Consider the following 23,195-nt stretch of genomic DNA (forward strand, 5'->3'; position numbering starts at 1 on the left):
TGTGGTTGTTTCACGCTTTGAATGTTATTTGACTTTATATCTGCTCATTTTAGGCTTAACTGAGCTCTTTACCTTTCTTTGAAAAACTAATTTTGTGGAAAAGTTTTTTAAACTAATTTATGTTCGTTTTTCATTGGCAGTTTTTTTCATGGTAGAAAAAAGCAATATTTTATATCTTTACGGTTTTAATTTATATAAGAATCCATAGTTTGGCTTGCTATTTATACGTTAGAGAAGCTGTTTCAACAATTTTTAATCCTGACGCAAATATATGTTTAATTTAAGTTTTTACCTCTCATGTTAACCTTAAAAATCAAACTTATTATCACTCCCAAAAAATTATATCTATGCTCTTTAACAACCTGGATACGCTTACACTCTTTTGGCTAATTTAAACTGTAAGAGCAGAAGTAGTAATAGTAGGAAATTTCAACTTAAAACCACTAGTCTTTTTTTATATATTGCTCAGGTTTCTTATTGGCAACTATAGACACAGTGGCTTTTGAATTAGTTTTAAAGTAACATTTAGTTTTGAAGCATAATAGGCCAGTTGCATAACTGGGAGGGGGGTGACATACCCAGTATCCCTAGAGACATACTTGCTTGACTGTTCTACTATGCCGAACAAAACGGGTGCCCCAAAATTTTGATTGAATATATTTGTAAAATGAATGGTCTTGGTATTGGGGCTGCTTGCCCTCCAATCTCTTTTCAATCTTAAAAAGGGTACTAGAACTTTTAACCTTGAATCGAATTAGCTCCTTTTAAAGCTTCAATGATATTTCTAACTCTTGAGAACCTATTTAGGCATAGTTTGTTTCGATTTAGTTCCATAGAGTTTCAACATATCCAAGAAATTGCTTTAATACCCTTGGTTTTAATAGCAGTAGTATTAGTAGTAGCCTTAGTGGTAGTAGCAGTATAAGTAGAAGCTTAACATTAGGATGCAAACATATTGTTTTTGGTTAGTTCAACGTTCCCCACAGTGCCCTGTGAGTTTCAACTGCCACGTGAGTTGCGTTTTGTGATTCACTTCACTTTCCCCCCTCATAATTCCTTGAAAATTCAAGGAATTATAGAACAATTGTAATAGTAGTCCCAGTAGTAGTATTGTTATTACTACTAGAAGTATTAATAGTAACAGCGGTAGTACTAGTAGCAGCACTGCAGCAATAGTATTAACGTATTGCCTTTTGATCAGTAGAACATCCCTCTCATCAAGTGCTGGAAGTTTCAACTTGATACAATTAACCATTGCTGGTACATTGTTGATATTCATTTTTGATAACCTGATGTTATCAATATATTTTCATTTTAAAATTTTTATCTCAATGCTCTTAGCCTTGCAAGTAGTTGTTATAGAAGTAATAGTTGTTGTAGTATCAAATGAAGCAGTGATAATAATATTACTAGTAGAATGCACATATTGCTTTTTTGTCAGATGATCATCCCCTTGAAGCATTTTCTGAAAGTTTCAGCTTAATACTCAAACCAATTCTTGAGCTATGTTCTTTTGGCAAAGTACATGCACATTGCGTCTTTTGAATTATTTCAAATTTCCCTCAATATTGTAAATGGAGTAATGTGGTAGTAGTAGTGGTTGAAACAGTAAAGGCGGTAGTTGTAGTAGTAGTGGTAGCTTGTAAATCTTGGTTTTTTGGTCATCTTCTTAACATTTCCTGAAAGTTCCAAATTAATATACTCATTCATTTCTGAGTTACGCCCTTTTCACAATGCGTTTACACATAACGTGTTTTAATTAGGTCAACACTCCCATGAACATTCTCTTAAAGGCTTGCCTGAATGTCGTCTGTCTTTTTGGAAAGTAGAGTTCAAACTTTTATGCCATTCTCAATAATATATGCTATATGTAAACATGAACGAATTGCCTAACTTGCAGCCCCTGCCCTTAGGACTGCGGGAAGGTTGACATCCCCAAAGACATAATTACTGAACCTTTCAACAATGCTTAACAAAAGAACTCTTAAAATTCTGATCGTATTTATTTCGGACAGTGATAGGTTTATGGGTGGGTATGGGGGGAGGGTCTGAGGTGGTTGCCCTCCATTCACTTTTGACTCTTAGAAAAGGCACTCAAAATTCTGACAACCAATCAAATGAGCCCAATCTGATCTGAATTTTATACGACCACCTATTCCATAAAAACTTTACATGACTCGAGGCCTAACATTAAACCCTTGTCCCTGGGCTCTGGGGGAAGGGGTTTGTGTCTACTCTGAAGTCATTGTTATATGGTCTTTGGACTGTTGTGAACAAATTTGCTATCTCACAATTTCGATCGGTTGTATTTGGGAAAAGAGGATGTCGAGATAAGGGGAGGGGGGGGTTGCTGTCCTCCAATCACTTTTACTCTTTAAAAGGGCACTAGAACTTCTGATTTCCAATCCAATGAGCCCCATCCGAAGTTTATACGATCACGCTTTCCATTAAAACCTTATATGTCTCTGGGGCGTAACTTACAACTCTTACCCCCAGACTCTTGGAAGGAGTAGGGGTGTCAACCGAAAAAGCCTTGTTATTTAATCTTTGGTCCTTTTTTTCTAATAAATGGCTATTTCAAAATTTCTATCGCATGCATTTGGGGAAAATACGACGTGAGTGGGTGGGGGTGATGGTTGCTGTCCTCTGATAACTTGAAAAAGGGTAATAGAACTTCTGATTTTCAATCCAATGAGCCTCACTCATAGATTTTGTGACCATCTTTTCTATAAAACCTTCTCTGCCCGCGGGCTATAACTTACAACCCTTGCCGCCAGGGCTGGGGGGGGGGGCTAGTCACCCTTAAAGACTTACTTACAAATATTTTCATAATTTCTTGAATGAAATTTCCGTATTGCATATCCAAGAGTAGACTTCAAGAAAGAAATTGTTACTTACTGGGAATTTTTTGATAATTTCTTGAATTAAATTTCTACATCATGTAGCTAAGTGAAAATTGTTTGTCATAAAGAGAAAAAAAAGTTACTTACTTGCGTTTTTTTCATAATTTCTTCAATAAAGTATCCGTACTGTATATCCAAGAGGTGAAATCAAAAAAAAAGAGTTTGTTACTTACTTACAAATATTTTCATAATTTCTTGAATGAAATTTTTGTATTGTGTATCCAAGAGTAGACTTCAAGAAAGAAATTGTTACTTACTGACAACTTATTAATACTTTAGTGAATTGATTTTAGACGTCGTGTATTGAGTACGTGACAATCATTTACAGTTCGTTACTAACTAAGAGTTTTGTAGTACATTCTTGAACTAAACTTTTTTTTGATGACACCGTGAGTTAATTTAGGCCATATTACGCTAATCACTTACAATTTTTTCATAATTCACGTTCTGACATATCAACATTACGTATCCACGAGTCGAATTCAAGAAAGAATTCGTTACTTGATTACAATTTTTTCACAATTTCTTTAATGAAATTTTTGTTTTGTGTGTTCAAGAGGTGACGTCAGTAATGGGTTTATTACCTAACTACAATTTTTCATAATTTCTTGATTAACCTCTCTATTTATTGGATAAATGAAAAGAATTCAAGAAGAACATATCTACTTACTGAGAATTTTCTCATAGTTTCTTTTATTATATTTCTACATTGTGGATATCATTGAAAATTTTTTGTGATAAAGAGAAAAAAAAGTTAATTACTTGCGATTTTTTCATAATTTCTTGAATGAAGTATCTGTACTGTATATCCTGGAGTTGAAATAAAAAAAAAGAGTTTGTTACTTGCTTACAAATATTTTCATAATTTCTTGAATGAAATTTCTGTATTGTGTATCCAAGAGTTGACTTCAAGAAAGAAATTGTTACTTACTGAGAATTTCTTCATAATTTCTTGAATTAAATTTCTACGTCGTATATCTAAGTCGTGAAAACAATTCTGAGTTTGTTACTTACTTAAAATTTTGTCATGAATTATAGAACGAAATGTTTTTTCGTTTATCAAGCAGGTGAATTCAAGCCCGATTTCGCTTCCCAACTACAATTTCTTCATAATTCCTTTAATGACATTTTTTCTTTACGTATCGTAGAGGTTACATCAAGAAAAAATTTGTAACTTACTTACAATTTTTTGATAGTTTCTTAAATGAAGCTTCTGAATTGTGTATCCAAGAGGTGACTTCAGGAAAGAGTTTGTTACTTGCTTACAATTTTTTCATAATTTCTGAAATGAAATTTCAGTATTGTGTATCCAAGAGTGTACTTCAAGAAAGAAATTATTACTTACTGAGATTTTTTTCATAATTTCTTGAATTAAATTTCTACATCGTGGATTTACGTCCTTAAATTATTGAATGAAATTTCCATATTGTGTATCCAAGAGTTGACTTCAAGAAAGAAATTGTTACTTACTGAGAATTTTCTCATAATTTCGTTAAGTAAATGTCTATATTATTTAGCAGATAAAAAACTGCTTGGTAAAAAGAGAAAAAAAAAAGTTACGTACTTGTGATTTTTTTATAATTTCATGAAGGAAGTATCTCTGCTGTAAATCAAAGATGTGCAGACAAAAAAAGAGTGTGTTTATCGATAGAAAATATTTTCATAATTTATTGAATGAAATTTCCGTATTGTGTATAAAAGAGTTGACTTCAAGAAAGAAATTTTTACTTACTGAGAATTTCTTCAGAATTTCTTGAATTAAATTTCTACATCGTATATCTAAGTAGTGAAAACAATTAAGAGTTTGTTACTTACTTAGAATTTTGTCTTAATTTCTTGTACGAAATTATAAAGAGAAAAAAAAGTTACTTACTTGAGATTTTTTCATAATTTATTTAATGATGTATCTGTACTGTATATCCAAGAGGTGAAATAAAAAAAAATAAGTGTTTGTTACTTACTTACAAATATTTTCATAATTTCTTGAATGAAATTTCCGTATTGTGTATCCAAGAGTTGACTTCAAGAAAGAAATTGTTACTTACTGAGAATTTATTCATAATTTCTTTAATTAAATTTATACGTAGTATGTCTAAGTCGTGACAACAATTTACACTTTGTTACTAACTTAGAATTTTTTCAGAATTTATTGAACAAAACGTCTTTTCGTTTATACAGCAGGTGAATTCAAGCCATATTACTTTACTTGCTAACAATTTTTTCACAATTTTCTTTAATGAAGGTTCTGCACTGCGTATGAATTAGGTGACTTCAAGAAAGAATTTGTTACTTACTTAAAATTTTTTCATAGTTTCTTAAATGAAGTTTATTTATAGTGTATCCAAGAGGTGCCTTCAGGAAAGAGTTTGTTACTTGGTTACAATTTTTTCATAATTTCTTAAATGAAATTTCCGTATTGTGTATCCAAGAGTTGACTTCAAGAAAGAAATTGTTACTTACTGCTAATTTTTTCCTAATTTCTTGAATTAAATATCTACATCGTGTATCTAAGTCATGAAATTGTTGAATGAATTTTCTATATTGTGTATCCATGAGTTGACTTAAAGAAAGAAATTGTTATTTACTGAGAATTTCGTCATAATTTCATGAATTAAATTTCTATATCGTATAGCTAAGTGAAAATTGTTTGTGATAAAGAGAAAAAAAAAATTACTTACTTGTGATTTTTTCATAATTTCTTGAATGAAGTATCTGGACTGTATATCCAATAGGTGAAATAAAAAAAGAGTTTGTTTCTTACTTACAAATATTTTCAAAAATTCTTGAATGAAATTTCCGTATTGTGTATCCAAGAGTTGACATCAAGAAAGAAATTGTTACTTACTGAGAATTTCTTCATAATTTCTTGAATTAAATTTCTACATCGCATATCTAAGTCATGAAAACAATTAAGAGTTTGTGTCCAAGAGGTGACTTCAAGAAAGAATTTGTTACTTACTTACTTACAATTTTTTCATAGTTTCTTAAATGAAGTTTCTGCATTGTGTATCCAAGAGGTGACTTCAGGAAAGAGTTTGTTACTTGCTTACAATAGAACTATTCTAAAGAATAAATACTTTTTAATATTAAAGATATTTATTGATTAAACTTATTGACACACAGAACAAAGAGACGCACAAAGCCCAAAGAAACACACACAGCCCAAAGAGACACAAACAGCCCAAAGAGACAAACACAGACCAAAAAGACTCTACTTACTTACAATTTTTTCATAATTTCTTTAATGAAATTTCTGTATTGTGTATCCAAGATGTGACTTTAAAAAAGAATTTGTTACTTACTTACTTACAATTTTTTCATAATTTCTTAAATGAAGTTTCTGCATTGTGTATCCAAGAGGTGACTTCAGGAAAGAGTTTGTTACTTGCTTACAATAGAACTATTCTAAAAAATAAGGACGGGTTAAGCATAAAGATATTTATTGTTTAAACGTATTGACGCAGAGCCCAAAGAGATAAACATAACCAAAAGCAACAAACACAGTGCAAAAAGACACAAAGAGCCCTAAGAGACAAACGCAGACCAAACGGAAACAAACAACCCAAAGACACACACACACAGAACAAAAGGACTCAAACACCCCAAAGAGACACACATCCAGAAGACACACACACAGCGTCAAGAGACAAAAACAGCTCAAAGAGACACAGACAGCCTAAAGAGAAACACAACCCAAAGAGACAAACACAGACCTAAAAGACTCAAACAGCCCAAAGAGACAAATACAGAACAAAAAGACTCAGACACCCCAAAAAAGCTCAAAGAGACACACATGGCTCCTAAGAGACACAAACAGCCGAAAGAAACATACAAAGAGAAATGTTAATTAATCACCACACATATAAACACAAAGCACAAATAAACCCAAACTGCAATAAGAGACACTAACGGGCTTTAGAGACACACACAGCCCGAAGATACTCACACCTCTAAAAGATATAAATCCAGAAAAAACATTTTCAGAACACCAAACGATAAAAACATACATCAAAGAGACACACATGACTCCTAAGAGACACAAACAGTCAAAAGAAACAAAAAAAGACCAAAAAGACTCAAACATAACAAATACAAAAAAATAGAAAAAATATACAAAACCACAAATAACACAACCAAAACGCACAAAGAGAAAAACACCGACCAAAAAAGACTCAAACTGCCCGATGAGACAAACGCATATCAAAAAGATTCAAACAGTCAATCGAGACACACATCCCAAAGAGACGCACCAAGCCTAAAGAAACACACACAGCCCAAAGAGACACAAACAGCCCAAAGAGACAAACACAGACCAAAAAGACTCAAACAGCCCAAAGAGAGACACAAACAGACCAAAAAGACTCAAACAGCCCAAAGAGACACACAGCCCAAAGAGACAAACACAGCCACAAGAGACAAAAACAGCTCACAGATACATACACAGTCAAAAGAGAAACACAAACCACAGAGGCACACAGAGACATCAAAAACTCAAAAACCCCAAAGAGTCAAAGACCCACAAAAAAGACTCAGACACCCCAAAAAGACACACATTGCAACGAGACACATACAAATTAAAGAGACACACACACATCCAACAGAGAATCACAGAGCATATAGCGACACATACCGGTAAATGAGACGTAAATGGCCCCAAAGAAACGCACATAGCCAACAGTGACACCGAAAGCCCAAAACGGCACAAACAGCCAAAAGAGACACACACAGACAATACAGATTCAATCTGCCAAAAGATACACACAGCCTAAAGAGACAAACACAGCCCAAAGAGACACACACAGGCTAAATATACATACACATAGTCCGAAGATACACACAAAGCCAAAAGAGACACACACACACCGCCCAAATATAAAAAAAACGCCCATACAGACACATACATACCAAACAGATTCAAACATCCCCAAAGAGACACACATTGCCCAAAGAGACACACATGGCCTCTAAGAGACACAAACAGCCAAAAGAAACACACACAGACCAAAATGACTCAAACATCCCAAGAGACACATACAGCTCAAAGAGATGCACGCGGCCCAAAGAGACGCACATATCCAACAGAGACACAGAAAGCCCAAAAGGACACAAAAAGCCATAAAGCCCAAAACGACACAAACAGCCAAATAGAGGCACACACAGACCATAAAGATTCAAACTGCCCAAAGAGACACAGCCTAAAGAGACACATACAGCCCAAAGAGACACACACAGGCTAAAGAGACATACACACTGTCCTAATATACAAAAAACTACAAAAGAGAAACACACACACAGCCAAAATATAAAAAACACGCACAGACAGATACATACATACCAAAAAGACTCAAACACCTCAAAGAGACACACAGTGACCAAAGAGACACACATGTCCTATAAGAGACAAAAACAACCAAAAGAAACACACATAGACCAAAATGACTAAAACATCCCAAGAGACACATACAGCTCAAAGAGATGCACGCGGCCCAAAGAGACGAACATATCCAACAGAGACACACAAAGCCCAAAACGACACAAAATACCAAAAAGCCCAAAACGACACAAACAGCCAAAACAGACACACACACACCATAAAGATTCAAACCGCACAAAGATACACACAGAATACAGAGACACACACACCCAAAATATATATAAAATGTATAAATATAAAAAAACAAAGGCATAATATAAACGAACACCCAAAATAGAAAACCAAAAACACCCAAAAGACAAAAGACACACCCATACTGACACATACATACCAAAAACATTCAAACACCCCAAAGAGACGCGCAGTGCCCAATGAGATACACGTGTTCTCTAAGAGACACAAACACCAAAAATAAACACAAACAGACAAAAATGAATAAAACATCCCAAGAGAAACATGCAGCTCAAAGAGATGCACGCAGCCCTAAGAGATGCACACATCCAACAGATACAAAAAAAGCCCAAAACGACATAAAAAGCCAAAAGAGACACAGACTGAACAAATATATTCAAACTGCCCAAAGAGACACACAGCCTCAAGAGACACACACAGCCCAAAGAGACACACATACCACGGATAAAGAGACACACACAGACAGAAGAGACAAACAACACCCAAAGATACACCCACACAGCAAAAATATACCCAACACACCCATACAGACACAGACAGACCAAAAGATTCAACCGCCCCAAAGAGACACACATAGCCCAAAGTGACACACACGACCCCTATGAGACACAAACAGCCAAAAGAAAGACACACAGAAAAAAATGACTCAAACAGCCAATATATACACACATAGCCCAAAGAAACACACACAGCCCAAAGATACACAAGCCCAAAGATACAAACAAAGACCAAAAAAGACAAAAACAGAAAACATATAAACACACAGCAAATTAAGAATCAATAAGTACAACTAGACTAACTTCACTCTTATAAGCAACCAGCAATTTTACACAAAACGCGTCACAGGATAAACAAATAGCCCACATGGAAACAAACGTCTCCCAAACAGACAAACAGCCAACAGAGACACACAAACAGATAAACAGGACTCTAACTGTCCAAAGAGACGTATAGACACATGGTACACACACAGTCTCAAGAAATACAAACATCTCAAAGAGACACAGACAGGCCCCTCATGCAAACAATTCTGAGTGCAGTCTACTATTCCTTAATTAGCAGCATCCTACATTTTGTTTAAATACTTATTTTTTCATTTTCCAGATTCCAGATTTTTATTTAACACAAATGAATAGACAAGCTGAATTATTTAAAACGAGCCAACATAGAGCTACAATCGCAATGAATGGTACTTGTTATATCTCCAAAATTGACTCCCCCTCCCCCTCTCCTACCCTCTCCTGCCTCTCAGAAATGGGGGAATGAAGGGAACGTTAGATCCTATTTTAAATTGACAATACTTTTCAAACGTTACGTGTGTATTATACAGACCACATCGGAGAGGTAAAGCTAGGTCAAGTAACAAATTACCTAAGTTAACAATCCCTTCGGGGTTACCTTAACTGTTAATCAGTTTAATCCTTTTTTTCTCCATCGTCATACAATCCAATCACTAATTAGAATCATTCACACTCCTATTATTCAAAACAATAATTACTATCATTCATTGTCTACGTAAATTAAGTTATAGACAATACTGGTTTAGAAAAACTGGAATAAAATAATTGATTATATTGGCAGCTAAACAAGGTCATGTATACCGTGAATTAGAAATCCGGTAAATTGTGTCAGAAAAACTTGTCCTTCATCAAAGTGAAAGACAAGTCCTCAAAAGTATAAGACCATGTCTGGTTGGCCTAGAAACATATCTGGTTGGCCCGGAAGGTGAGGGAGCTCTGAATCTCTTTGGAAAGGTGTATACAAGGTCCAGAAGTATAATGTTGATTACTACTATTTTATTCAAACAACAATGGGAGCTGATCCCTGGTCCTCCCCCTATGCCCTTCCCCCCAACCAAAAAACTAATTTAAGATATTCTATTCCAAAAATCATAGGAATTTAGTTTAATTTTATTAGCTCTTTCCAGAACTGTTTAAGACACCTATATTCTTCACTACAGACAAGAGTATAGCTACTGCTCGTTTTCCTAACGGCAAAAGCATAAGGTCTACTGCGTATTTCACTTTACTAAAACGAATTATATTACAGATATTTATTTTGTACTTATTACAACATTGAAAATAAAGAACAGAAATTAATTAAATAATAACTTATCGAAAAAGAAGTTTTCTAAAGAAAAGTAAAGGCCATATTAAACTTGAGATCAGAAGAAATAGAAATCTACAGTAACTCAAAACGACCAGAAATTACTATTAAAGAATAAATGAAACCCAAAACGAACAGAAATTAAATAAAGATTCATAGCAAAAAAAACATACAACAGGTATTAATATAAATGAATAATTAAACCTTGAAATGAGTAAAGCTTAGGTTGAATATGAAAATCAAGCTTAAAACAAACAAAAATTAAATAAACAATCATAGAAAACAAACTTACAATAGGCACTAATATGAATCTTAAAATGGGTGAAACTTAAATTAAATATGCAAATCAAGCTTGAAACAAACAAAAATCTCGAGAAACAAGAGTTTGGGTTTTGCCTCCTTCCCTCACTATAAAAATCGAAAACCTACCGCGTCATTGGCGCTTCACTGAAAACGAATTATATTACAAATGTTTTCTTTTGCGCTTATTACAAGATTGAAAATGAACATAAAAATTACAGTAATGTTAAATTTTGAACTGACGAGCTCTCAGCAATTAATGTAATTAAATATCAAATATTGAGTTTAATTTTATTAGTTCTTGCCAAGACTGGTAAAGACAAATATAGTTCCACTACAAACAAGAGTATGGATACTGCCCCTTTTCCTAACTGTTTAAGTCTAAAGTCTACTACGTCATTGGTGCTTCGCTGAAAACGAATAATATTGCAAATATTTTCTTTTCCAGTTATTGAAGCATTGAAAATGAAAATAAAATTACATTGAAAAAAATCTTGGACTGATGATCTTTTAACAATTAATAGTATTATATATCAAACATTCAGTTTTATTTTATTTCTACTTTCGAAGATTATTCAAGGCACATATAGTTTTTAGTATAGTGCCGTATTTACCCATAATAGAAGTTGAATGTGCTGTGGGCATCAGAAGGGAAAACACTGGTACAAAGAAGATGGTAAGCCCCATTAGTAGAAGATTATAAAGCACTAAGAGTACCAAAATATAGAGCCCAATTAGTATTATTACAGTCACTTGTTGTATTCCATATCGATTTCGGAAATGGGGGAGCTAGTGGCAAATCTGCTGTAGTAACGAAATTCAAATTAAGTGGCAAATGGTCATAGTCCTTTTCTTCTTCATCAATGTAGACAGTAGTAGTAGAGAGTGAAGGGGAGCATACACAGTTATCCAGATCTGAAACAGAGCCACTGTTGTGAATGTATGTATATTAAAGTTTTTGTAAACATTGGACAATTTATATAACTTTTAGCTCTTGGTTCGAAGGCTCTGATTGGGTATCTCGCACGCATAGGCATAGTGATAGGAACTTTCTATAATTTTGAGCAAAATGGCTATGCCGAAAATTTTGCTTGGGTTTCTTTTGAGGATTAAATAAAAAAACAAGTTTTTTAAACTGAAAATAAGGAGCAACATTAAAACTTAAAACGAACAGAAATTATTCCGTATATGAAAGGGCTGTCCCTCCTCAACGCCTCGCTCTTTACGCTAAAGTTTGACTCTGTCTCACAACTTTATTTTTTTAAACAATAAAAAACTTTAGCGTAAAGAGCGAGGCGTTGAGGAGGGGACAGCCCCTTTCATATACGGAATAATTTCTGTTCGTTTTAAGTTTTAATGTCGCTCCTTACTTTCAGTTTCAAAAATTTGTTTTTTTATTTAATTTCTGATCGTTTTTAGTTAATGCAGCTTTTATTTTGGTTCACCGTCATTGAATAAGTAAACAAAATTTACATAAAAATTTTACTTTTCTTTTGCTAAATGGATATCTCTAAATTTGGTTATGACGTAATTTACAAATTAACTTACGTAACTAACTTCTATATTCGTATATTTTTCTTCTGGCAAAAAATACAAAGTTGCAGATTTTTGCAGATGTGAGATTGAAAACTATGTAATACGGTTTTCTGATACACTGAATCTGGCGGTGTGATTTTCATTAAAATTCTTTCACTTGTAGGGGATGTTTCTCCCCTCTTTAAAAAATTAAGTAAGTCTTTTCAGAGTCATAGCATTTGATAAGTGATACTAAACTTAATAAAATTTATATATTTAGAATCAGAATTATAAACACATTCTTTTGATACATTTATTGACATCAAAATTCCGCTTTTAAAAGTTTCGATTACTATTGAGCCGTATCGCTTGTTTTTTTTATTGTTTTTTTTATTACGTATATGTTATTACGTATATGAGGAGGTTCTCCCCATAGTCAATACCACGCTCTTTACGTTAAAAGTTAAAACAAATTTTGATTCACAAACCCCTGAATCACAAAGGCCGTTTAATTAGAATAGATTAAACGGAAAAAAAAAATCCTTACTGAAAATGTCTGTATACTTCCCAAAAACCAATAAATAATGCTGGCAATTCCGGTGCCCCCTTTATGGCAATTTCCCTTCCCCCATGAAAACTTCCTTCATGGACAGATCCTCCAACATAACCCACCACCCCCCCACTACCAGAAAAAAACCCTCCAGAAAACTTCTGTATACATCCCAATAACCAATACTATATGTTAACATTGGTTAAAGTTCATAACTTTAAGCCCTCCTCCTGGGGACTCCGGGGGATTAAGTCATCCTAAAAGACATATTTATCATATTTTCGACCATGCTGAACAAAATGGCTGTCTCAAAATTTTGATCGGGTGACTTTGGGAAAAAAATAAGCGTGGGAGGGGGCCTAGTTGTCCTCCATTTTTTGGTCACTTAAAAAGGACAATAGAACTTTTAATTTCCGTTCCAATAAGCCCTCCCACGGTATTCTAGGACAACTTGGTCAATACGATCACCCCTGGAAAACAAAACAAATTAACACTCATCCGTGATCTTTCTTCTGGCCAAAAATGCAAAATTCCACATTTTTGTAGATAGGAGCTTGAAACCTCTACAGTAGGGTTCTCTAATACGCTGAATATGATGGTGTGATTTTCATTAAGGCTCTATAAATTTTAGGGGGTCTTTCCCCCTTTTTTTGAAAATCAGCCAAATTTTCTCAGGCGCTTAACTTTTGATAGGTAGCACTAAACTTGATGAAAATTATATATATTTGAAATCAGCATTGAAATCTGATTCTTTTGATGTATATATTGGTATCAAAAACCCAATTTCTAGAGTTTCGGTTACCATTGAGCCGGGTCGCTCCTTTCTTACAGTTCGTTACCACGAACTGTTTGAAAAACAGCTAATAGGGGCATAAGAGGGGCGGTCGGCTGACGACTTTGATTCTTAAAAAGGACACTCGAAAATTGTCTCTGTTTGAATTTGCCACCTCCGAAGTATCAACCACAATCTCTTCCATACGAAGTGATCCTGGCAAATACTAAAACTGCACAGAGCCTAAAAACTTACAGTGCTATTGTGCGGGACATTATTCTCAGTTTTCGTGACTAACGTATAATAAAAAGAAATTTTGTTCAATTTTTTTAGTAAGCTTTACTGTTGATTTTGTTATGTCAGCTTTACTTATATTATGGTTTAGAAGGTGAAGACACTTTACCAAGTCACAACGAGGAGGTCTTTGGCGTTCCAAAACTTCTTTTGTTTCCTAAACGTGAAGATGATCCTTTGGATAATTTTCCTGGCTTTTCAGGACCTTGTAAACTTCAACCTGACAGCCAGGAATCAGGCACCACATCTTTCGACAGTCAAGGTATATTTCAATTTGTTTTTCATAGGATCAAATATATTGGATTATGGGATATTAAAAAAAAAAAAAAAAAAAAAAAAAAAAAAAAAAAAAAAAAAAAAAAACTGGAATGGACAAGTGGATGAAAATCTATGAATTTAGACTAATCCGAAGACAGAATTTTTTTCTTGTCTCGTCTAATTGTTCTAAATGCTAAACAGGTTTTAAACTGCTGCGGTTAAGATAAGCAAATGAGGTTAGCAGGTAGTTTTGTATTAAATCAGGTGTTAAGCAGGGCTGTGTTCTATCCCCTTTTAAATAGCTCATTTTGATGGATTTTTCTATGGGAGAACACGGAATCAAATGGGGAGGAAAAAATTTCATGGACTTACACTATGCTGATGATTTAAGCATCATAGATAAAAGTGTGAGCAAAATGACTGAACTTTTAGAGGTTTTGCGAGTTCAGGGTGCTAGAATACTTTTGAAGATTAATATTAAGATCAAGTCGCTAAGACTAAGAATAAGTAAAAATGGAAAGGTTTCTTTTGGTATATGGCTCCAATGTTTTATTATTATTATGATATATTTTTTCCCCAGAGGCAATTCATGTGGAAGGGGTCGTCGTATAGACTTCAAAGGGGGCTCATTCGATTGGAAATCGAGAGTTCTAGTGCCCTTTTTAAGAGTCAAAAGTGATCGGAGGGTAACTAACCCCCCACGTTTTTTTTCCAAATGAATCCGATGAATATTTTGGGACATCCATTTGCTTTGAAATAGTTCAATGATCACATAACAAAAATTCCGGTGTCGACATAACCCCCAACGGCCCGGGGGCGGGCGTTGTAAGTTATGCCCTGGGGCATATATGGTGCTTATGTGGAAGAAATGCTCGTATAAGCTTCAGAGAGGGCTAATTTGATTGGAAATTGAAAGTTCTAGGTCACTTTTTAAAAGTCAAAAGACATTGGAGGGTAACCAGCCCCCCCCCTCCCCAACGCGCTTTTTTACCAAATGTATATCATAAAAATTTTGAGATAGCCATTTTGTTAAAAAATATTTCAAAGATCATATAACAAATACTCCGATGTCGACACAACACTCCAGGGCCCGGGGGCAGGCGTTGTAAGTTATGCCCTTGGGGCATATATGGTTCTTATGGAAGGGATGCTCTAAAAAACTTCAAAGAGGGCTCATTTGATTGAAAATTGAGAGTTCTACTTCACTTTTTAAGAGTAAAAAGAGATCAGAGGGAACCTAGCCCTGCTCCACGCCCTTTTTTCCTCAAACCCATCCGATAAGAACTTTGAGATAGACATTAAAAAAAATAGTTCAAAGACCATATTATGAAAACTTCGGGGCTGACACAGCCCCCAAGGGCCCGAGTGCAGGCGTTGTAAGTTATGCCCTGGGGGAATATATGGTTCTTGTGGAAAGGATGCTCGTAAAAACTTCAGAGAGGAATCATTTGTTCGGAAATTTAAAGTTCTAGTTCAGTTTTTTAGAGTCAAAAGAGATTGGAGGGCAACTAGCCCCCCCCCCCCCACGACGCTTTTTTCCCCAAATGCACCCTTTAAAAATTTTGAGATAGCCATTTTGTTAAAAATTGTTCAAAAGTCAGATAACAAAACCTCCGGTGTCGACCCAACCCTCCAGGGCCCGGGAGCAGGCGTCGTAAGATATGCCCTGCGGCATATATGGTTCTTATGAAAGGGATGCTCGTATAAACTTCAGAGAGTGCTCATTTGATTGGAAATTGAAAGTTTGAGTTCACTTTTTAAGAGTCAAAAGAGATCCGAGGAAACTAGCCCCCCCCTCCCCCACACCTTCTTTTTCCAAACCCATGTGATACAAATTTTGAGATAGCCATTGTTTAAACTAGTTCAAAGGTCAGATAACAAAAACTCCGGTGTCAATGGTGCAGGCGTTGTAAGTTATGTCCGTATATAGTTCTTCTGAAAGAGATGCTCGTATAAAGTTCAGAGAGGGCTCATTTGATTTGAAATTAGAAAGTCTAGTTCACTTTCTCAGATTCAAAAGAGATCGGAAGGCAACTAGCCCCTCCCCCTCCACGTCTTTTTCTTCCCCAAACCCATTCGATAAAAATTTTGAGGCGGCCATTTTGTTAAAAATAGTTTCAAACATCACATATTAAAACTCCGGGGTCGACACAACCCCCCAGGGCCCGGGGACAGGCGTTGTAAGTTATGCCCTGGGTGCATATATGGTTCTTATAGGAGGGAGGCACGTTATTAACTTCAGAGAGGGTTCATTTGATTGGAAACTGAAAGTTCTATTTCACTTTTAAAGAGTCAAAAGAGATCGAAGGGCAATTAGCCCCCCCCCCCCCTTACGCCCTTTTCCCCAAACCCATTTGATAAAAATTTATAGATAGTCGTTTTGTAAAAATAGTTCAAACATCAGACAATAAAAGTTTTTTTGCTTTGATATTGTGACTTTGATAATAGTTTTGATGCTTTGATAAACGTTTGATTTTGAAATAAGATATTTTTAAAAACTTGAAAGTTTTTGCAATCAAAAACGAAAAAAAATTAATTAAAAAAAAAGCTTTCCGAAAAAGAAGCTTTTCAAAGAAAAGTAAAGGCTATTTTAAACTTAAGATCATCAGATACAAATACCTGATAAAATTCAAACTCGGAACGACCAGAAATTACTATTAAAGAATAAATTAAACTCCAAATGAACAGAAATTAAATAAACAATCTTAGCCAAAAAATAACAACAAGTAATAATATAAATGAATAAATAAAACTTAAAGCGAGTTATACTTAAATTGAATATGCAAATCAAGCTTAAAACGAAAAAAATGTTTTGCTATTGAAGTATAAATGAAACCTAAAACGAACAGAAATTAAATAAAAAATCAATGCAAACAAACATAAAATAGATGCTAATGTAAATGAATAAATATATCTTAAAACGAGTGAAACTTAAATTGAATATGCAAATCAAGCTTGAAACCAACAAAAGTCACTACAAACAAGGGTTTGGGTATCGCCTCCTTCTCTCACTGTAAAAGTCTAAAACCTATTGCGTCATGGTGCTTTACTGAAAACTGTATGTGTCTTTAACAGTCCTGGAAAGTATAAACAAAATCAAATTGAATATTTGATATATAATGAAATTAGTTGTTAAACGATCCGTCTGTTCTATATATTATTTCAATGTAAAGCTGTAAAAACTGGAAAAGCAAATATTTGTAATATAATTCGTTTCCAGTGAAGCACCAATGACGTAGTAGGCATTAGGTTTTTACAGTTAAGGAAGGGGATAATTTTAGGGGTCTTGAACAATTTTAAAAGTAACTAATAAATTACACTGAGTATTTGATATTAATTGCTGAAAGCTTATCAGTTCAAAATTTTACTCTAATTTTAATGTTTATTTTCAATATTAAATACAAAAGAAAATATTTGTAATACCATTCGTTATAGTAAAGCACCATGACGCAGTAGGTTTTAGACTTTTACAGTCAGAGAAGGAGGCGTTAACCAAACTCTTGTTTGTAGTGATTTTTGTTCGTTTCAAGCTTGATTTGCATATTTAAATTATGTTTAATTAGTTTTAAGATTTATTTATTCAGTTACATTGGTATCTATTGTATGTTTGTTTGCACTGATTGCTTATTGAATTTTTGTTCGTTTAGGATTTCGTTTAAACTTGAATAGAGAAATATTTTGGTTTCGTTTTAAGCTCGATTTGCATGTTCAATTTAAGCATAACTTGCTTTAAGATTTTTGTATTCATTTATATTATTACTTGTTGTATGTTTTTTTGCTATGAATGTTTATTTAATTTCTGTTCGTTTTGGGTTTTATTCATTCTCTAACAGTAATTTCTGTCCGTTTCGGGTTAAAAAGGTATTTGTATCTGATGACCTTAAGTTTAAAGTGGCCTTTACTTTTCCTTGATTAACTTTTTTTTGGAAAGTTTTTTTTTTTAATTAATTATTAATAAAGATGGTGGGAGCAGTGAATATGGTAAAAGTAAAATAGTAAAGGCTCAAAGTGTTATTTTTTCACAGTAAAAAAAATATTTGGAAGAATAAGGAGATAAGTCTGCAAACCTAGATTAGAATATTGGAAGCTACAGTAATTACAGTGGTCAATTATGGTGCTGAAAGCATTGGCTCTCCGAAAAGCCGATGAATATTTGATAGATATTTTCCAGAGAAATTAACTACGGATTATTCTGGGTATCCGGCTTACTGACCGCATTTCAAACAGTAGGCTCTAAAAAAAGCTTAGCTTAATTCGGCTTTCTAGGGCTATAATGAGAGAAAGGTTGAGATGGTTAGGGCAGGTTCTGCTGATGAAGGATTACAGATTGCCGAAGATCGTCATTTTCGGCTAACCGTCTAGGGCTAAACAGAAAGCAGGCCGTCTGCGATTGGGGTGGGAGAAGTCATAAAGAAAGGTTTAAAGGAAATGAGAACTTCCTGGGAGGTTGTAAAGAGGAGGCTTCGAATAGATTAAGATGGAGAAGGAGCATGTGTAGCTGCGTTGGCCTCAGGCGGCTTGGTGCTGTGGTGAGTTTTTAGTAGAAGTAATACTATCTATATTTTAACTTAAACAAGAAATTATACATTTTGTTGATTTATAGAAGAATTTTAATTTGTCGTTATAAAATGTAATTTTTTTCTTACCAAGTTTTGTTTTTTTTAATGAAAATATTGTTGCGCCTACCGTGAATATTTCTTCCAGAGCCACACTGAAGGAGCCAAGAAACCACATCCGGCTTTTGAGTTGCAATTTGCCGACCAGTGCTCTTGACGGTTGGCCTAAAACTGCAATCTTTGGGATATTAGTCCCCACAGTTTTGCAATTGGTACATTATGCTTTAAAACTAAATGAAAAGGCATGTGTATGGTTGCAAATAACCCACCTCAGCGATAAATTTAGAACGTCCAGGAGTATTAAGTTGAAACTTTCGGGCTGCTATTATTACTACTTCTGCTCTTGCAAGTCAAATAAATAAAAACATTTTCAGCGTATCCAGGTTGTCAAAGAGCATAGATAGAGGGTTTTGTAATGGTATTAAGTTTTGATGTTCATGTCGTTTTGAGGAGCTATAAAATTAAACAATAGCTTAATATTAGTATCAGGATTAATAATTGTTGAAATTTTTTCTCCAACATACAAATAGTTAGCCAAACTGTGAATTCTTATAGAAAAAAAAACCGAAAAGATATATTTTTTTTTCATAAAAAGACTTTGTCAATAGAAAACGATCAGAAATTAATTTAAAAACTTTTTTTTCAAAACTAGTTTTTTAAAGAAAAGTAAAGACTAAGATCTAAATACCCATGAGACCATCGCATAAAACACATCAAATTTAGATAACAGACTAAAAACTAAAAATGAGTAGAAATAAAGTAAAAAATTCCAAGCGTAAAACTATTACAAATCGCCATCAATAAATAAATGAAATCCAAAACCAACAGAAATTACAATAAATAACCGAGTCAAACTCAAAACCAGTAAAAATGAACATGAGTATTAACATATAAGCATAACAATCCCGATGCTTGCTCAAGACCAGGAGATAACTTGCATTTTAGTGACAAAAAAAAACAAATGATTATGGATTGTCAGTTTAATATACATATACTGATATTTGCTCCTTAAAGTTTTTTAATTTAATTTTTATTGAATTTTGTGTTTAATTAAGTTAAAAAACGGAAAATATTTAAAATCTACTTTGTTTTCAGTCAAGTGCAAATTATATCTGGTCTTTAGAAGGCACGGGGATGGTCAATTGCTTAACTGCTGTAAATTGCCAAAAACTCGAAATGGACAAACTAAACCATCAAATGAGACATGCTCAAGAGAAATACCTAAGAAATTTAAATTTATGGGTAAATAGAGCAACCAAGCCAATCAAATGTGACAAAACCAATCTGAGCAGCTAAGGTAAAAGGCATTGAAAAAAATTCTTAAGTAACAATATCAGAAAATGAAGAACAAAGAAATACAAGATGAAAATATAAGCTGCAGCGACAATTACAATGAGTCAAAAACGAAAGTGAAGCACAAGAAAATATACGGTTACAAGAAAAACCACAACAAGGATCGGAACAAATCAAGAATAAAAATGATGAACAAAGCAATAGAAATGTAGTAAACTATGCGAGCGTTAATTAAACGTTATTAGGACCCTACAGGCTTGTATATCACTCTGGAGTCCTTTTTTCCGCGGAAAGAGTCGCCAACGAAGAGGATTTATTTCGAAGTTGCAGCATGCTTGGTAGAATGACATTGCCACCTCCACAATTTCCAAATGAACTGGATTGGTCTTTTATAGGAGGTCGCTTACTCTCTAAAGACTTCCACATATAAATACGCAATTTGAACTCTTATGCTGCCTTAAGCTTAGTTCTGACAGAGCGCGAATTTCGTATCGCCTAGTGAATTTCGTGTCGCCCCGCGGAAAAAATACGCTTCGTTCATCGAAATCTTCGCTTCGCAGCGCTTCAAGTTCAAGTTGAAAAAATTCGCAACGCTTTCGTCATTCGCTCCAGAACTAAACAAACAAATGGATATTGAAAAACTTATTAATCTAATTTCTACTTACCCTTGTATATACAACATAAATAAAGCTGCAGCAGCACTGATGAGTCTCCTTTCTTTTACCTTTGAACTGCATTTTCTCATTAGTAACGAAATTCGCGGACTGTGAGAACTACTTGGCGAATTCCGCAAAGCGGCGCGATGCGAAATATCGCAGAGCGAATTTTGTTCGCGCTCTGTCAGAACTAAGCTTTAGCTACATTTAACTTAAGCGATGATCGAACCATCAAGAGTCGTAATGTTTTCAGTTTCAACGTAACTGGACAATTACATCACCGAACTAAATTAAGCGGTACATCCATCATAAACCTCTGAAGGTGAATTTGAACCACCTTCATATAGCCAAATATTCTTTTTTAGACCCAATAAAGCTTTTGAAGAAGGCCTTGCACATCCTTTAAACTATGGAATGTCTCATAACGTAGTGGATTTCTTAATATTGCAAGACACGAACAACTATACCATTACAAGATATATATATATATATATATATATATATATATATATATATATATATATATATATATATATATATATATATATATATATAAAAAAAAATATATATATATATATATATATATATATATATATATATATATATATATATATATATATATATATATATATATATATATATATATATATATATATATATATATATATATATATATATATATATATATATATATATATATATATATATATATATATATATATATATATATATATATATATATATATATATATATATATATATGTATGTATATATATATATATATATATATATATATATATATATATATATATATATATATATATATATATATATATATATATATATATATATATATATATATATATATATATATATATATATATATATATATATATGCTTCAGACTAATATATACATATATATAGTACCGGGAGCATGGCGGCTTCGCCGCCGGGCTCCGGCACTCGGCATGCGGCAGGCTTCTATATGTAGATTTTGACTGTCGCTTGTCTTCCAAACGTATACAATTTAAGCCTTTTCTTGATGTCATGACGTCCAAATGGACCCTAAATTAGAAGTGGGGCCTTTGTAAAATTACATTTTTTTTATTGAACCTTTAACTTTTGCCTGGGCTTGTCTTTTGTCATTAGGAACGATTTATCCAGTCCATATTTTTGATTTTCAAAGGTATAAGTAGGCATTGATGACCTTATCCATGTCAAAATCCAAAACCCAATCATCATTGCCATTATTTTCAATTTTTTTGCTTTGTTACTCCTCGGCTTATCTTTCTTAATTATGAAATACATATCGCCGAACCTTTTTTTTTTGAACAAAGGTATGATAGGCATTGATGTCCTTATGCATGTCAAAATCCCAAACCCAATCATCATTGCAATCATTTCTAATTTTGACACGTTTGGATTCTTGCTGTCCAGGTTGATTTTTATTGAGTGGCTGCTATTCATTTTCATTTCTGACTCCCTCACTTGTTCGGTGTTGCATGCCTTTTAACCACGTGTTTCTATGCTCTTCATTTTCATTTCTATCACGGTCTAATTGTCGTTTTCGATTAACTTCTAACCGGCAGTGTCTTTGCTCTTCATTTACATTTTTGATACGTTTTTGGATTTTGATTACTTCAGACAATTTAGCAATGGCCTTTGCTTTAGCTGTCCGTATTGGTGTTGTCCTAATTGATGGTCCATGTTGTCAAATTTCACTTCTTATCACGTGACGTCATTTTTTTTTTAACAAAGGTATGGTAGGTATTGATAAAAAAAAAGAAATATCACACTAACAATAAGAATTTTCGTTGATATTTTCCAGGGCTTTCTTCCACATGTCGTTATATGTTCTTCGTTCATTTTCAGGTGGTAGCTGAACTTTCAATTTACGTTGTCTTCACGCGAGAAAATGCAACGTATAACATTCCATGATTAAAAACTGGAGTACTAAGGTTCGGCGTCAACAAACTCAAAAGTTTGCACCAGCGACTTATGTATAGTCATGGCAAATGCGGGTCAAACTGGAAATTGATGTTGTTGAATATTAGATTCAAGTTGACCTTTACTAGAGTCCACTGTAACTCGGGATATATAGACTTATTTTCCTGATTTTTCCCCAGTAATTATATTCATCTTAATTATGTTGTTACGTAATTCAGTAACAATAAGGCGAGTTCCATTACACATCCCTTCTGAAATATCTAAGTTACGCAAAAGCATAAATATCGTATTTTTCTTTATTATTAAGCCATGTGGCGGTAAATCTGAAGTTTCAGTTGAATTGAAGAATTCTGGAGCA

The 23,195-nt window shown here is 33.7% G+C and overlaps 1 protein-coding gene across 3 annotated transcripts in view; it reads left to right on the forward strand.

The window, feature by feature from the left end:
* LOC148944928 (uncharacterized) overlaps positions 1–23,195 on the forward strand; it is an 87,504-nt gene that overhangs the window by 38,027 nt on the left and 26,282 nt on the right. For 2 of the 3 annotated variants that reach the window (XR_016142677.1, XM_089098562.1), the window contains exon 6: positions 14,158–14,328. The exons of the other annotated variant lie outside the window; for it this stretch is intronic. Coding sequence is in view for 1 of the 2 variants with exons in the window: in XM_089098562.1 (XP_088954688.1) it covers positions 14,158–14,328 (171 nt within the window). In the remaining variant the exon portion in view is untranslated. The remainder of the gene's footprint in view (positions 1–14,157; positions 14,329–23,195) is intronic. 3 annotated transcript variants of the gene reach the window in all.

Source organism: Artemia sp. Qi Xiang Cuo, chromosome 13 (assembly GCF_049724085.1).
Source record: "Artemia sp. Qi Xiang Cuo chromosome 13, ASM4972408v1, whole genome shotgun sequence".
In the NCBI taxonomy this organism is placed as follows: domain Eukaryota; kingdom Metazoa; phylum Arthropoda; class Branchiopoda; order Anostraca; family Artemiidae; genus Artemia; species Artemia sp. Qi Xiang Cuo.